The following is a 17968-nucleotide window of genomic DNA, read 5'->3' on the forward strand; positions in this document are numbered from 1 at the left end:
TCGGGTCCCAGATTGTCTGCCAATCATCTGGGTCTGCAGGGGCCGCTGCCTTCTTTACTCGGGGATGATGGATCCAGGGAGCGAGACCTGTAACTTTAACAGCAGTGGGAGTTGCCAGTATTCCTAGATGGGGGCCCGTCCAAGTAGGGTGGAGCGGCTTCTTCTTCCAACCTTTTACCCATATCATGTCCTCCGGTTGGTGGGGATATGCCCAATTACCCAAGGGGATAGGGGTCCTTTCTACAACTTCTCGGGAGATGTGGCATAGGGTTTTTCCCAGGGCTTGGAGCTGTCGGGACATTCCTAAGTCTGCAATGTGTTTGAGGTCTCCTCCAAGCCTGCTTAGAATGGGGGGTGGCCTGCCATAGAGAATCTCAAAGGGGGAGTAACCGGAGGGTCTTGGAGTACAGCGTGCCCTGAGCAGGGCCAGTGGTAATGTTCCGACCCAGGGGGATTGAGTTTCCTGGCAGAGCTTGGCTAAAGTTGTTTTAAGGGTCCGGTTCATGCGCTCTACTTTCCCTGAGCTCCGGGGTCTATATGCTGTGTGGAGCTTCCGTTTTACTTTTAAACTTATGGCTAGGCCTTGGACTATTTCTGCCATGGATCTCGGTCCATTGCTGAGCTGATGGACAGGGGAAGCCCATACCTGCGAATGATGTCTCTCAAGAGGGCTTTTATGACTCCGTGTGCCTTCTCTGTGCGTGTGGGGTAAGCCTCAACCCACCCTGAGTAAGTGCAAACTAGGACCGAGAGGTATCAGTATCCTTGGCATGGCCTGACCTCTGTGAAGTCTATCTGCAGGTCCTCGAATGGCATGGAGCCCGTTGTTTGCATCCCGGGGCCTGGTCTGGTCCTTGATTTGCATTATTCCGTGCCATATACCGCACCTAGCGCTTGTTGGGGCGCACAGGGTGGGCAGTTTGAGGACGAAATGGTATCTGCCCGGCAGTTTCTCCAGGGCTGTTTTTCCAAAGTGAGTCAACTCGTGCTGTTGCTTTAGTAGGGCAGTTGCTACAGCACTTGGGACGAAAAGTCTCTGGTCAGGCAATTTCCACCAGCCCCCTTCTCCTTTTATTCCTCCCTCATTTTTTGCCCACAATTCTTCTTCCTTGGTGTAATCTGGGACGGGAGGCAAGTCTGGAGGTAACAGGAGTTTAGCGGCCCGTCCCGGTTCCCCGGGGGAGCTCTGTTTTTCTGCTGCCTCCCTTGCTGCCTGGTCAGCCACGCGGTTTCCCCTAATGACATGGACTGGGCCCCTCTGGTGGCCTCTACAGCGAATGACTGCTACCTGAGATGGTTCCCAGACTGTTTCCAGCAGTTGGAGGATTTCTTCCTTATTTTGTATATCCTCCCCCCGCCCCCGCTGTCCAGAGCCCTATCTCCTTGTAAATGGCCCCGTGTACATGTAGGGTGGCAAAGGCATACCTTGAATCGGTATAGACGTTTCCTCGTTTTCCTTTTGCATGTCTTAGCGCTTGGATTAATGCCCAGTGTTGGGTTCGCGGTGCAGACCCTCCTTGGGGTAAGGCTTCGGCCTGTATAATGTAATCGACAGGAGTTACTGCAAATCCGGCTTTCCGTTGTCCTTCTCGAATGAAGCTGCTTCTGTCCGTGAAGAGCTCAAGTCCAGGGTCTGAGAGGGGGACTTCCGTCAAGTCTGGTCTGCTGGAGCAAACCTCGTCTATCACTTCTTCACAGTCGTGATCGGGAGGTCCTTCCTCTGCTGGCAGGAAGGTGGCAGCGTTTAGAGTCTGCAAGGTTTCAAGCCTGACTCAGGGGTTCTCACATAGCAGTCCTTGGTAAAGGGCCATTCTGGAGCTGGTCAGCCATTTGTGTCCCTGTCCATTCATTAGGGCCATGACTGCATGGGGAACTTTGGCGTTGATATCCTGTCCTAAGGTGAGTTTATCAGCTTCCCTAATCATGGCCCCTGTGGCACCTAGGGCCCGGAGACATGGTGGCCACCCTGACACCACCGGATCCGGGCGTTTTGACAGGTAAGCCACCGGCCGCTGCCAGGGACCCACTGTCTGGGTGAGGGCTCCCAGGGCTGTGTCGTTTCTTTCATGAACAAAGAGGTTGAATGGCCGTGTTACATCTGGCAGTCCCAACGCAGGGGCGCTGGCCAGCAGTTTCTTCATTTTCTGAAAGGCCTTTTCCTGATCCTGTCCCCAGTGTAGAGGGTCCTTGCCTGATCCTGCCGTGGCCTCATGTAGTGGCTTTGCCAGAGCTGAGAATCCAGGTATGCAGATGCGGCAGAAACCTGCTGCTCCCAGGAATTCTCGGACTTCCTTTTTGGTCTTAGGTTGTGGGATAGAACAGATTGTCTGCTTTCTCTCTGGGCCTAGGGCACGTCGCCCCTTGGAGATGACAAACCCGAGGTATCGGACCTCTGGCTGGCAGATTTGCGCTTTCTTCCAGGAAACCTTGTAGCCGGTTTCAGAGAGTCGGGTGTGTAATGCCCTCATCCCTTTCCAGCAATGCTCTCGGCTGGAGCCTGCCAAGAGTAGGTCGCCCACGTACTGGGGCAGGGTGCAGTGGGGATTTTCTGTTGGGAAGGTGGATAGGTCCACCGCCAGGGCTTCTCCAAATATTGTGGGTGAGTTCTTGAACCCCTGTGGCAGTCTGGTCCAAGTCATCTGTGTCCTTCTCCCAGTGTGGGGGTCCTCCCGTTCGAAGGCAAACATCGACTGGCTAGCCGGAGCCACGCGGAGGCAGAAGAAAGCATCCTTTAAGTCCAAACAGGTAAACCGGCTTGCTTGTGGGGGCAGGAGGCTTAGAAGAGTACAGGGGTTGGGGACCACTGGGTGTAGTATAACAATGGCACTGTTGACTGCCTGGAAGCCTTGGACAGGTCCATAGTCACTTCCTCCTGTTTTCTTGACTGGTAACAGTGGGGTGTCCCATGGCGATTGGCACTCTATCAGTATTCCTGCATCCTTTAGTCGTTGTAAGTGGGCCTGAATCCTCAGCAGTGCCTCCCGGGGCACTGGATATTGTCTGCGTCGGACCGGGAGGGCCCCTGGCTTAAGATCCACCACGATAGGCGCGTGGTTAAGTGCCAGGCCAGGGAGGTCAATTTTTGGCCCACACGTCACGGAACTCATCCAACAGACTGGTTGGTACTGTGGGGGCTCCTTTCTCTTGGCAGTAAACTCGGCATTCATTTTCTGCAGGTACAGTTACTGCCATGATGAGGGAATTTGGCCTTCCCAGGCTGAGGCTGGTAGGCCCTCCTTGGATAAAGGCCATCTGGGCCCCGAGCTTTGTCAGTAAGTCTCTGCTTAATGGGGGAACGGGGCATTCTGGTAGGTATAGGAATTCATGAGTTAGTGTATGGCGCCCCAGTTGGCATGCTCGGGGTCCACAGAACTGGCGGGTAGTTTGGGAACCAGTTGCCCTGACGATTGTGGCCTTACGCCCTGTGAGTGGGGCCACGGGTGTGGTAACCACTGAATGCTCAGTGCCTGTGTCCACCATGAACGTCAACGGTTGGCCCTCCGCCTTCATTTTGACCATGGGCTCCCGGGGACCTAATAAAAAGGAGCCTGGTCTCCCCTGGTCTGACTCAGCCCCAGCTAAACCGATAAGGTCTCGCATTTCGGGCTCAGGCTGCCACCTTGTTTTTCTGTTTTCTGAAGTAATTTTGTCAGGCCCTTGGGTTGGTTCCTTACAGTGGGGGCATTTGTTTTTCCAGTGGCCAGACCCCTACAATAGGCATATCAATCTCGTCAGAGTGGGGCCTTGCTATTGGGTCCCCCCTTTTTCAGTGGGGCCGACTGTCTAGTTGGGTCCGACCTTCCCCGGGCTGTGGCCAACAATGATGCCTTAGTATTCATCCTTTTGTCTGCTTCTCGTTTGGCCTCATGGTCTCGATTTGCAAAGGCCTTATTCGCCACTTCTATCAGCTGGGTAGCATTCATGCCGGCGAAGCCTTCATGCTTCTGGTGATTCTGGTGAATATCGGCATATGATAGAGTCACAAATGCTGAACTGACCATTCGCTGGTTCTCTGGGGCCTCTGCATCAAATTGGGTGTACACTCAGAAGGCCTCATATAGCCTCTCGTAGAGGTCAGTTGGTGATTCTTCTAATTTCTGGATAACTGCCGCAGTTTTAGACATGTTGGTTGGCTTCTTTGCCCCTCCTCTGAGTCCCTGCAGAAGAGCTGTACGGTATTAACTTTGGGCACCTAGTCCCTCAGCTGTACGGAAATCCCAGCTGGGTCGAGTGTCGGGTGCTGCCTCTAGGGCCCATGATTCTGCGTTTAGGGCTCCTGACGGGGGCTGGCCTTGGAGCCAACGATGTGCCTCGGTGAGGATCCGTCGGCGTTCTTCTGTGTTGAAGAGCGTCAGGAGAATCTGGCGGCAATCATCCCAAGTGGGTTGGTGGGTCTGGAACGGGGACTCCAGGAGGTCAGCCATGGCCTGAGGCTTCTCTGAGTATGGCGGTGTATGGTTTTTCCAGTTCAGAGGGTCGGTGGTACTAAAGGGCTGATAGATGAGAATGGAGTGCCCGGGCTGGATGGTGTTGTCAGCGTTTATCTGTTGTGGCCCTTGCATCTCATGGGGTGGCATCTGGAGAGCCGTGGCTAGAAGAACTGGAGCCTGAGACAAGCGTAGACATTGGCTCCTGGACTGGGGACTGGGGCTCCAGGATGGGGGCAAGCTCAGAGTTCCCCTTGGGCGTGGTGGTTGTTGAGAAGTCTGAGGTGGGCTCACCGAAGGCGGTGGGCTATCTGGAGGGTGGGGCATCAGTGGTGGTACATTCGGGGCATATGGCGGGGGCATGAACAGATTGTCCTCAGTCTCTGGGTCTCCCTGATAAACAGGCTTTGCTTTCTTATAGCCTTTGGGCTCTTTCACTTGGGTTACAAATATCCTACTCTGGCCCTTCCCATTAGCGCAGAATCGGACCCATGGGGGCAGAGTCTGGGCTATCTGAAGCCAAGAATCAATATATGGGAAATTGGTCAGGGTGTCCAAAAGTCCCGACCACAACTCTATAAATGGCCTGAACAGTGGGTAGGTCTAAGGTACCCTCTGAGGGCCTGACCACCCAAAGGTGGGCCATTCCAGTTCACATAGTGCACGTAATTATCTAGGACACATTTTGATCCCATAATCTCCCGAGAAATCCCTACTTAAAAATTTTGAGCATACACTCTAGGACTGTAGGTCTTGAAGAACTTCTGCCTATGATGAACAGAGGCTCTCTTGTCCACCCTATGTGATCCCTCCCTGGTTGATGGCGCAAAGACAAACCAAAGGATGGGTGCCCCTCCAAAGGAGAGACCAATCAGATGCCCACCTGTCCGCTCTCCCGGAGAAGACGTGGGTGCCTCTTAGCCATAGTGAGTCCGTATAAGCCCTGCAGTGGCATCCCGAAGGGCTCGCCTTAGACCCTATGAGGTCACCACGGAAACAGGTTGGGGCCCACTCAGACTCCGTGGTCTCAAGACCGTGGAGCCACAAACACAAACAGGCCGCTCATTCACTCACGCATTCACATCCAATTTATTACAGGACCTCCTCCCTGGGAGGCCTCCGACCTGTGGAATTCCTTTTGGAAATTCCTTCCTGGTCCCCCCTTTTGGGAGGCTCTTGTCCTGCGGGACCTCCCCCCGTGAGAGATCCCCAGCCTGTGGAATTCCTCACAGAGATTCCTGGACGGTGGCCGGGCTTCCCGTCTGCTCACTGGAACGGGTGCTGACCACAGATTCCCGCGATGCTTACCGAGCCCAGATGAGTTGCCAGGTGAGTTGGTCCACTTCTCCTCGGAGTCAGGCCAGGGCAAGACTGCCCAGAGGGTTGGAACTCTGGGGTGAAGGAGGACCCAGAATCCCGTCAGGTGGCATGCTGCCTCATTGTAGGTTTTTTTTTTTTTAATTTTATTCATTTATTTTACACAGAGAGAGAGAGGGACAGCTAGCAAGAGAAGGAACACAAGGAGAGGGAGTGGGAGAGGAAGAAGCAGGCTTCCAGCAGAGCAGGGAGCCCAATGCGGGTCTCGATTCCCGGACCCCGAGATCACGCCCTGAGCCACCCAGGCTCCCCAGGACCTTTTTCAACCACAAGAAACATTGAACTTTTGGTCTTAAAATTCTTGCCTTGTGGGGCACCTGGGTGGCTCAGATGGTAAAGCATCTGCCTTCGGCTCAGGTCATGATCTCCAGGTCCTAGGATCGAGCCCTGCGTTGGGCTCCCAGCTCAGTGGGGAGTCTGCTTCTCCCTCTCCGTCTGCCTCTCCCCCTGCTTGTGCTCTCTTGCTCTCAAATAAATAAGTAAAAATCTTTAGGAAGAACATTCTTCCCTTGTTGTGTCCTCCAAACCTAAACCATGCTATCATGATTGTCACCCAATCTTAATCACACCCTCCTGCAACACTGAACGATCTGCTGTATACCAGACTTCAAAATCTGACGAAATATCCCTCCTGCCCTGCCACCTCCAAGACTCTATTGAATAGGGGCTCTGTCCAGGTAGTGCTCTCCCTTTATGGGATAAAGACAGCTTTGCTTGGAAGTTGCCTGGCTTTTTTTGGGGGGAAGTGCAGAATTTGAGGAGTATAGACACTACTGCTGCATGCCATGTGACCATGGAATGAGCCTTAACCCCAAGACCAGTATCTGTGGGTATTTCTGAAACGATCATGGACTGAATGAACACAGTTGTATAGAGAGAAATGAGCTACCAGTGCAGAGATTTCAATGTGCAGTAGCACAAACAGAAATGTAAAGAAAACAGGTTGTTATTGTATTTATCATACAGAGGTGAGCCCATTCATTCAAGTGTGACACAACATCCAAAAGCAAAGGAGGAAATGGCAAATCAAAGCACGTATGAAACTCGGATTAAAATGCTTCACATCTATTTCTGTCTCGGCGCTTTTTTTTTTTTTTTGAGACACCTTATGCACTAAGGGTAAAGTGGGGCTGTCTGTCCTCAAAGTATCTGGATGCATAGGAGAGACTGGTGTTTTGAAAAACAAACTGTTGAAGCCTCTGTTCTTCTCCTGGGCAGACCCCGTGGTTGCCATTCTCTGAAGCAGCACAGGCGGGAAAACCTCAACCCACCCTGCACGCGCCCAACTCTCTGCGCGTGCTCATTGCTGTGAGAGAACAGTGCGCATGCTCATTGCCCTGAGCGACTGTTGCTGGGCATGCGCATTGCCGCCCGTGTTCTGTGAGCGGAGCTGAGATCGATTGAGGCGGTCGTGTTCTCTCTGCCCTGAGCTTTCTCGCTACCTGAATTCAACTGGTAGGTCCCCAGATCAGTCCTTTCAGGAGACTGAGTGTGAGCTAGAATGGAGGCGGAGTCAGTGGGCGTCGGGCAGGTGGGGACAGTAGATCTCTGGCATCCTAGGTGGATGTTCGGAAGAGCTAGCGCCCTTCTCCTCACAGGCTTTGCGGCCGCCATTTTGCTCATCTTCGTGTTGGGGCCGGAGCAAGTGAGGATAGTGGGCTTGGAGGGGAGATGTCGACGGGGCGAGGCCTGGCCCCGGGGGTGGGGGTCCTGTTCCCTGCTTAGTTGAGCTATCTGAGTAATGGAAGCACCTGCAACTGCCGGCAGAACACAGAGGCCAGGAATCTCAGTGGGACCCTGGGCAGGGAGCAGACCAGGCGGTATGGGAAAGGCCAGGAAGTGGGGAATGCTGGGGGCTTGTAACTGGGTCTCCCGAGATTTGTAGTGCACTTTGCAGAGTATCAGGGTAGGAGGCGGCCCGTGGGTGTGTTGCGCCGCTAGACACCGGAACCCTCGTAGTGCGAACACAGCCACAGGCGGAATGCGAAAGATTGTTTCTTTCTCTGTGTTCCAACAAAACCTTATTTAAGGCGGTAAAATGAGTAAATGGGAAAGTGACCAAAGCAGCAGTGACTCAGGTTTCAATGTCCAGCACTATTTTCTCAAACGCCTTTGTACTGGGCAATCTAGCTGTGAGACTAAGCCTCGTGTTTTAGCCTGTCCGTAAGGTGATTTCACGGCCAGCCTGGCTGATGGAAACGATCTTGCATCCCGTGTATTTGGTATGATCGCAGCGTGTACACTTTCCTCATACTAGGTTGGCTTTCTTTTTTTTTTAATGATTAAATAAATTATTTATTCATGTGATATTTTGTGCACCATCATTACAGTCATAATTTTGAATATTATTTTGTAATATGAAAAATTGCTCACAATGTGTTATTAGATAATAATAGCTCCGGCCTTTAGCATTTTGCCAGAAAAGAAAGTCAATAAAATAAATCCCACAAATCTTAATATACCTTAAGTACAAAGATTCTGGGATGAAATAACTTTTTCAGAGTTACTTATGTACTGTGTCGTTTTGGAAAATGTTACTTAATCTTAGGAAGACTATTTTTTAATTCATAAAATGGGAATAATAGTCATAGTACTTACTCCACAGAGTAGTTTCAGCTGTGTTAACATACTAATATATGTAAAATGCTTAATTCATTGCCCGGCATATAATAAAAATTCAATAAATGTCATTACAAGTACACATAAATACCAACACACATATATGTACATAGGCAAACCTACTTTTATACACCTTCTCACATTTTCTGTCTTGGCAATCAGTTTTTCCTTACCCTACAGCTTTCTGCTATGGATGCTAAGCTATGAGAAGTGGGAAGGTATTATCTAGAGTTGCACTGTACAATACTGTAGTCCCTACCCATAGGTGAGTAGCCACTGAGTACTTGTGATATGGCTAGCCCAAACTGAGATAGATGTTCTGTAAGTGCAAAATCCAGACTGGATTTTGAAGATTGTGGAAAAAAACATTTTGAAGAGCATGGGAAAAAGAGTGTAAAGCATCTCAGAAATTTTTAATATTGTTTACATGCTGAAAAGATATTTCTGATATATTAAATCGTTAAGTATATTATTAAATAAACTCATTACACTCTTTTGGCAAAGGCAATTACACAAAACCTGTGACAACATCGATGGAATATTCTCCCCAAAATAATTGTTTCAAGCCATTCTTCTGCTTCTCAGTCTTGCACTTTCAGTTGTATACGCCTGACATTTCTGTTTGGATCCTACTGTCATCTTAAACTCACCGTGCCCTATCCCATATTTTCATTTTCTTCACAACTGTATTCTATTTCTGACTTTCCTATTTCTGTTCTATTCTTACTGCTCTCACGACCTCACCTCCACTTGCCTGAACCACGTCAATAGACTTTCATCTGGGAGATTTCTGTTACTTGACTCCTTTCAATACATTCTGCTTACCAAATCTAGATTCATCTTGCTAAAACATCACTTAAAAAAATTATATCCCTCCTTTAAAAAACCTTCAATGATAATCCACTTGCCTGTATGATAAGACCCTTATCATGTGGTTTGGTATCATTCTGGTCTTCTTTCTAATTTCTTGGTCCAGAAATTAGAAACTAGAAAATACTAGTTATTCTTTATCCTTCAAACACAATTTCTGGGGATTATAGAAATGTGGTCAGGTGCATTGTACACGGGAAAAGGAGTAGGTTTTGCAAGTTGGTGGGGTTGGGGGAAGAAGAGATTTCATTGGGGGCATATGGAAGTTGATAGGCCTTAGATAAATTAACATTTCCTTCTTGACTACCTTATAAGAAGAGGCTCTCATTCTAATGAGAATTGGAGTAGGTGGGAGATATAGAAAACGGAAAGAGGGGGTCATTCAACAATTTCTCAGACTATGAGCTTCTCATTGTACTACAAAAATGTGCTGACTGTAGAAAGCTGATGCTTCAGATTTGCAGTTATTTGGGCAATTACCCTGGGTTATTTTTCCAGGAAAGAAGGAGGTTTGGAAGTCTACCTTCAAAGTGCACATCTCTGTAAGTTTATTAAGATGAACAGAACTTCCTACAGCCCCAGATGTATTAATATTTCCCAGCGCTTGAACTTGTAGAATTCTTTATGATTTCCAAATAGCATTCATGATGATTAGTTCATGGAATTGTCTCAAGACCATGAGACAAAACAATGGAAGTTAATATCAAAATATAGGTTTGTGTTCTTGAGAAAGTCAGCTAAATTCTGTATACAGGTTTTCTCCAAAATGGCAATAATGCTGTCTGCCATGTGTCAATCTCATGGTCTTGAGACAATTCCATGAACTAGGTTGGCTTTCAAAGTATTTTCAAGGTAAAAAAAAAATGAAACCTTTTTGGCCTTGGAAGAGGTATACCTCTCCTTTAGAGTACGTTTTCCAAATACCAATATTCTCCTTTCAGGGTGAACTATGAGTGGCCGAGTCAGATCAAGATCCAAGTCCAGTCAAAGAAAGGATGATCGAGGGTCTAACCAGCATGTGGCCGTGAGTACTTCCAGATCCGATGTTTTTGAGTGCCATACATTTATTGCTCTGAAAATTTTGAGGAGCTGCAAACATACAGATGCAGTGATAAAAGCTTCTCTGCTGCTAGAGGGAAGGAAACATTGAACCAGAAGGAATCCATGTTTCTGTTGCCTGTGGAAATACACCCTATGGCTTCTTTGTCACGGTTATTAACGACCAAATGTGCATGCCCATCCCAGCATCCTTTACAGTAGACTCCAAAGTGCTTGTGGCTACTTCTTGTTAGAGTAGCCGCTCTGTGGGAGAGTAACTTTTCAGAACAAGTCCATAGAATCATGACGTGGGAGTCTCTTTGTGCTTATTCATTATTTGATAGCAAAATGTGTAATGTATATTTATTCTGTTAGCATGTATTAACGAAACACGTTTTTATCTGTGCACATACACACACACCCCTAGGAGCAGCAGCCCAGTGATGAGCACCCAAAACAGAAGGAGGTACCACCTGCGAGTCAGGACATTATACCTGATCAAGGGAAGGAAGTTGAAGGAGCACCTGTGGCTCAAGGTGAAGGGAAAGGGTCGCAGAATGTCTGCGGGGGCAGGGGGTGTGTGTGCATCATGTGTTATGACGTCCCAGAACAGGAGTAAAGCATCGAACTCTACATCAAAAACCAGGGATGTACTGTATGGTGACTAACATAATATAATAAAAAATATTATTATAAAAAAATAAATGTATTACCTGTGATACCATGGAAATAAGAAGAATTGGAACAATAGAAAATAAGTCTCTAAAACATAAGATATTAAAATAAAAACAGTGGAAAGTCTGATAAAAAAAAAAAAAGAACAGGAAAGAACACATGAGAAGAGAATCTCAGTCATTTCCGGAAAATGGGCTGAAAATGTGAAGAGAGTGTCGTGTGCAGCTTCATGTAGTCCTTTGCTGTAATGAATCTCCCCTGCTTCCTCAAGAATGAATTGGTGTGCTTGAAAATGCAGTCTTTCCTAAATTAGAGGAAAATGTTTCACTAACTACAAAACTATACATCGTTTCACTGGTTTAATTTGTTCTTCTTAGAACATTTCTGTGTGGCCTTTTCACTCATTTCATCCAAAGCTTAAGCAGTTTTCAGCAGCATAGGCAGAGTGCCAGGTCAGCATATCCGATGACATGTGGAATAAAGCCGGGTTGCATTGGGATGGAAGCCCCATTTTATAAATGAGAAAACTAAGGCTCAGGGATTGTGGCTTGCCAAAGACCGCTTGACACATGGAGAGGTAATTCAGTTTTTGTTACAAGGTTTGTGTTCATGGGGAACCTGGCTGGAACCTAGAGCGTGTGACTCTTGACCTCGGGGTCGACAGTTCAAGGCCCATACTGAGTGTAGAGATTACCTAAAATAAGAATTTTTAAAGAGGTTTGTGTTCTTCCTACCGTCTGTGTTGTACAAACAAGTGCATGGTTTTGTATAGAATGCTTACTACTCAGGGGTGTCCGTACTGTAAAGTAGCTTACTACTGGTACAGGAATCAATCCAGTTCAGGGGAGCAGGAGAGAGACTCCAGGAAAGAGCTCAATGAATGAGAGCCTCTGTCAGATTATTCGTTTGATATGGTACATTTCGTAAGAGCTGGGTAATTCAGGAAAGTGGCCTTAGGGTCACTATAGTAGTATGATTTTTAAGCGGCTTTAAAAGGTGTTTAGATACCCTTATGGGTAGGAGAATCCAAAGTATCTTAAAATGATCATGAAACAAGAAAGGAGTGTCTTCCAAATATAGCCTTTTCACCAAGTACGTGTAGTGAATTATTGACACCATTCAGGCCATGGGTTATGTTAGAAATTTGCAGTTAAGAGGGTTCCACAAGGGGCGCCTGGGTGGCTCAGTTGGTTAATGGTCAGCCTTCGGCTCAGATCAAATATCCCAGGGTCCTGGGATTGATTCCCACTTTGGGCTCCCTGCCCAGTGGGGAGCCTGCTTCTCCCTCTCCTCCCTGCTTGAGCTGTCACTATCTCTGTCTCTCTCTCAAATAAATAAATAAAATCTTTTTAAAAAAGAAGAGGGTTCCACAAACCTCTTCCTGACAACAAAGTCCATTAATTTCTTTCCACTTCACTTCCTGTATTCTCACTGTAAGACAGTAGTTGGACTGTTAATCACTAATGTTTTGCTGTTGGTTTCGGAACTTTGCTCCATATATGACTCCTTTATCCTAAGTTCCCTACAGGGACTTTGCACTTAAATCGAACTAGTAAGATTTGACAAAATAACTTGCGGGTTGCCCTAATACGGAATGGGTGTCACTAGTGTAGGATTTGTGACATGCCCACACACACACTCAGCTAATCCTTCAGAAAACTATATTCTCCTTTTAAATAAACTCTTACGCATGGTGTAGACTTGTTTTCTTAGATAGCTGATGCTCTCTCTTCTTAGAACACTACGGTAATATAAAGGAAATAAAGTGCAGTGGGCTTTATCTTTAGAATGTCACTTGAAATAAAGCATATCGTACTACGGGGAAACAAGAATGGGCAATGCGTGTTTCCATCACATCTTTTTTTTTTTTTATCACACTAGCCTATAGGCTCTTATTTATTTGTATTTCATATTCACTGCTTAAATTTTGATTACGTTTGTGTTTCAAGGACCGGACCTGGAGGCTGATCTCCAGGAGCTGCCTCAGGCAAAGGCTGGGGATATAACTGAAGATGACCCTGAGGTCAAGGGGACAAGCCTGCCCTTCTTAGAGCCCATTAAAATGCCGGAAGCAGGTATGTTATCCATTCACAGTGCAAAGTATGAGGGTCTTTTCCTGAATATAATATCTTTATTTAAGTAGATATAACTTTCAGGATACATTCAAAACAGAGTTTACATATGAAGACACTGTCCCCAGTAGTTCAAACCCGAACATCCTGACGGCCTGACTTACACACTAGTGGACATAGAAACAAAGTGGATCAAAGCCTTATTAAATCATAAAATATGAAAACAGTTCCTTTTTTTGAGTATAAATAATCTGGCAGAGACCTGATAATATTGAGATACTTTTGTAGGTTCTGCTTTTATCAAACACAAAATTCATTTGGATTAAATATTATGCTGAGGCACTGAAGTAGGTTCTACTACCAGCTCTAACATAACTTGTGTGATTCTCGGAGAATCCCTTAACTTCGGAACCCATGTTTACTCATATATATATGGATTTCAATTCAGATATATTACGCTCATTTTTAATGCTGATTTGTGTGTTCTGTGGTTCTGTTGGCTACCGTACATAGAATACAAAGATGTTCCATTTTGCACGAGTTTTCTTTTTTTATATCAGACAACATCTTTGGTCAAATTTTAACATGTGAATTGAGATTTGACTGCCGCTGAAAACAACAAAACACAATGGTTGCTCTTTGGGCTTCTCTATGGAGACCTGGATACCTAATCCTGCTGTTATTATTTTTTTTCCCCAAATGTTTATTTAAATTCTAGTTAGTTACACGTAGTGTAATATTGGTTTCCGGAGTAGAATTTAGTGATTCATCAGTTACATCTAACGCCCAGTGCTCATCACAACAAGTGCCTCCTTAATACCCGTCACCCATTTAGCCCATTCCCGACCCATCTTCCTCCATCAACACTCAGGTTGTTCTCTGTAGTTAAGAGTCTCATGGTTTGCTTCCCTCTTTTTTTTTTCCCTGTCCCATTTCGTTCATCTGTTTCTTTTCTTAAATTCCGCATATGAGTGAAATCACGTTATGTGTTTTTCTCTGACTGCCTTATTTCTGTTAGCATAATACACTCTAGGTCCATCCACATCATTGCAAATGGCAAGATTTCATCATTCTGATGCCTCAGTCATATTCCACCGTATACCACCTCTTCATTATCCATTCATCAGTCGATGGACGTTTGGGCCCTTTCCATACTTTGGCTATTGTTGATTATGCTTGTAGCTCTTTGACTCTGTAGTTTTGTGTCCCTTGGGTAAAAACCTCCTCTTGTAACTGCTGGGTTCACAAGGTGGTTAGTTCTCTTTTTAACTGTTTTAGGATCCTCCATACGGTTTTCCACAGGGACTGTACCAGTTTGCATTCCCACCAAGAGTGTAAGAGGGTTCCCCTTTCTCCACATCCTCGCCTACATCTCTTGTTTCCTGGGTTGTTAGTTTTACCCATTCTGACAGGTGTGAAGTACGTGACCATATAATCTATTCGACAAACTGGAACACCGTTAGGGCACACACCGGCACGGCAAACGGTTACCCTACTTGATCAACGGCATAAGGGATCAACTAGCTGACAAAAACAGTTTTCCGCTTAAGCGCAACAAAGAATAAATTACATGTGGTACTTAGTAGTTTCTCTGCTAACATCACTTAAACAGTAACCAGCTTGGCATTATTACTTCAGCATCATATATTGAGAATATTATTTCAAGTTCAAGAAGGATACTTACACCTAAATTTGTTTTTCAGTTCTTTGCGTGTTGTGTGTAATTTTTGTAAAACTACGTTTGGTTTTTGCTTTCCATTTGAAACTACCTTTAATAGGCTCCTTTGGTTTTGTGTGTTAGGAACCTCAACTGTCTTCGTGTTTTGTTGTACCAGTGGAAAGTGTGGTGTGTTCAAAACATACTGGTAAAATATATGCTTGGAATTCTGTCTTATACAATGAAAAGTATAGTGTCCTTCCTGTACCATTAGTTTACTCGAAATACAATTCTGCTGAGTAATGTTTCCCACTGTTAACGTCCTTATCTTACAGGTGAAGGACAGCCCCAGATTTAAACAAGGACAAGCTGAAACATGCAGACTACTCTTATGTGGGGTACTTCACTGTTGAAATTCTCTCAATAAAGTTTTACAGACTTCCTCCAAAGAATCTTTTGAAATCTTGTGTTAAACTTATTCTAAGTAGGGGGCGCCTGGGTGGCTCAGTCACTTAAGCAGCTGACTCTTGGTTTCAGCTCAGGTCATAATTCCTTGGTCATGGGGTGGACCCCGAGTTGGGCTCTGTGCCCCGTGGGGAGTCAGCTTGAAAGATTCTGTCCCTCTGCCTCTGTTCCCTTCCTCCCTTCTTCCCTCCCTCTCTCTCTCTCAAATTTATAAATACATCTTTAAAGAAAAACTTCTTCTAAGTAGTAGATGCTATCAAAAATTATGTCAGTTTTTTGAAATGTTATATTCTGATTGAGCTGATACACTCAGATATATGCTATGTATGATTTAATCAGTGTACATCAGCATCCATTTTGAGTTTCAAACATGCACAATTATGTCATCTTTGAACACTGACAGTTTGTTTTTGCCATTTTAAACGTTTTCCTTTTCTTTTTTCTCTCATTTTACAGCATTGGACAGACCCACCCAGTACAGTGTTGAAAAGAACTGGTCACAATGTTATTCCTGATAAATTAGAAAAACTTCCACATTTTACTCTATTTACTGTAATGTAAAGGAAGTTCTATTCTTATTCTCGTTTACTACGAATATTTGTATTGAACATATGTTGACTTCCACCAAACACCAAACATTTAGGATTCTTACCTTCATTAATCTGTTAATGTGGTGAATGACATACATATTGTCCTATGTTTAAACCAACCATACATTACTGGGAGGGAACAGTCACGATGTATTATGTTTCTGAATAACCTACATCTTAATAATTTGTTTAGAAGTTTTATGACTATCCTCGTGAGTGTCGTTAGCATACACTTCTATATGGTGGCTTGGATTTTGCTCTCAAGCTGATACTAGCTTCATAAAATGAGTTGGTGTTTTTCTATTCTCTGGAACTGAAGACTCTGAAAGGCTGTGAGTAACGTAGGACTAGACTCGCCCGTGCTCCGCTGTGTCTGGATTGCATCTCTGTTTTGCAATTGGACCCTTCCTAAATGGCAGGTGACTGAAGGGGCACCTCCAGGGTCCCATCCTTTCAAATTTGTGAGGTGCCCATCTTCTCTGCAAGACACCTCTAATGACGCTGTCACTCCAAAGCTACCTGCTCCAGTTTGTATGTGCTTACGAATCTTCTATAGGCAGAAAGCTAAGGTCACAGCTCTGTTAACTACATCATTTTGATCTGTGCTGTATGATTGCAAATAGCTGACCAAGCACGACTTGGCTACGCTTACGACAATAGGTCCATTTTTTGAGCTTTTTTAATAACAAGGGTTAGAATTAAAACTCTGATTTATAGGGTGTGTACTATATGGCAGCCACTTCTCTCTCCTGGGTTCCATACATTTATAACCTCATTTAATCCTCACAGAAAGGTGGGTCACAGTGTACCCAAAACTTACATCTGACTCTAATAAGCAGTAGATTTGGGGATTTAGTTCCAAGTTAGAAGGCCTTGCTCTTTCTCAAAGTAAATACTCCTGAAAATGTTGGCCAGGAAAACTGACAGTGTACATGATGGCTATGCTGGTAACCTGATGTTTACATAAAAATTCGTAGTAATTTCTTTTTATTGTTGGAGGTGAGGAGTTGTTTGTTTGTATTTTGACATGAGGGGTTTTATCCTCCTTTTGAAGGAAAGGATTCCCAACATGTGGCACACAGAGGTCACATGGTTTTGCAGATGAAATCATTAATATAGAAATAAAGATTTCAATTCTTTATAAGTATGGGGGACAGGTAATATAAACTTTTCGATTTTTAATGTAATAGCACACTTAGTTTACTGTGCTATAGAAAAATATAACTCTAATGCTAAAGCAATTTGGAACAGCTTCCAGAGAGAAAGATAGAGAACTCATGTCACAAGCCCCATGGCAAAAACCCACACACAAATCTCTTGCAGAACTTCTAGACTTTCTTGAAAAGCTTTTAAAGGCAGGATGCCTGGGCGGTTGAGTCGGTGAAGCCTCTGCCTTTGGCTCAGGTCTTGATCCCAGGGTCCTGGGAAAGAGTCCCCCATCAGGCTCCTTGCTCAGCATAGGGCTCCTGTTCAGCGGGGAGCCTGCTTCTCCCTCTGCCTGCCACTTCCCGTTTGTGCTCACTCTCTGACAAATAAGTAAATAAGATCTTTTTTTTTTTTTTAAGTGTTTAAAGGCAAGGACGTTAGCCATTCTAATACGTATGAGTTGATATCTCATTGTAGTTTTTTTTTAATTTTATTTATTTATTTGACAGAGAGAGAGAAACAGCCAATGAGAGACAGAACACAAGCAGGGGAGTGGGAGAGGAAGAAGCAGGCTCCCTGCCCCCCTAGGAGCCTGAATGGGGCTCCATCCCAGGACTCCAGAATCACGCCCTGAGCCAAAGGCAGACGCTTAAGGACTGAACCACCCAGGCGCCCCCTCATGTAGTTTTGATTTGTTTGTCGCTGATGATCAGTGATGTTGAGCATATTTTCATGTGTCTGCTGGCCATCTGGATGTCTGCTTTGGATAAATGTCTATTCATATCTTCTGCCTATATTTTAGTTGGATTCTTCGTTGTGCGGGTGTTGAGTTTTATAAATACTTTATATGTTTTGGATACTAACCGTTTATCAAATGTGTCATTTGCAAATATCTTCTCCCATTCTCCAGGTTGCCTTTTAGTTTTGTTGTTTCCTTTGCTGAGCAGAAGCTTGTTATTTTGATGAAGTCCCAATAGTTTATTTTTGCTTCTGTTTCCTTCCCTCAGGAGACATATCTAGGAGGAATTTGCT

The 17968-nt window shown here is 45.4% G+C and overlaps 1 protein-coding gene across 1 annotated transcript; it reads left to right on the forward strand.

The window, feature by feature from the left end:
* Positions 1–7159: 7159 nt before the first annotated feature.
* On the forward strand, positions 7160–15187 carry LOC148106954 (P antigen family member 3-like). The gene is made up of 5 exons (XM_087859755.1): positions 7160–7259; positions 10235–10317; positions 10759–10867; positions 12956–13081; positions 15071–15187. Exons 2-5 carry the CDS (start codon positions 10243–10245, stop codon positions 15091–15093), a joined length of 333 nt encoding a protein of 110 aa, XP_087715881.1. The 5' UTR covers positions 7160–7259; positions 10235–10242; the 3' UTR covers positions 15094–15187.
* Positions 15188–17968: the final 2781 nt, after the last annotated feature.

The sequence above is a fragment of the Ursus americanus genome, chromosome X (genome assembly GCF_024610735.1).
Source record: "Ursus americanus isolate L20-20 chromosome X, mUrsAme1.1.p, whole genome shotgun sequence".
Lineage (NCBI taxonomy): Eukaryota > Metazoa > Chordata > Mammalia > Carnivora > Ursidae > Ursus > Ursus americanus.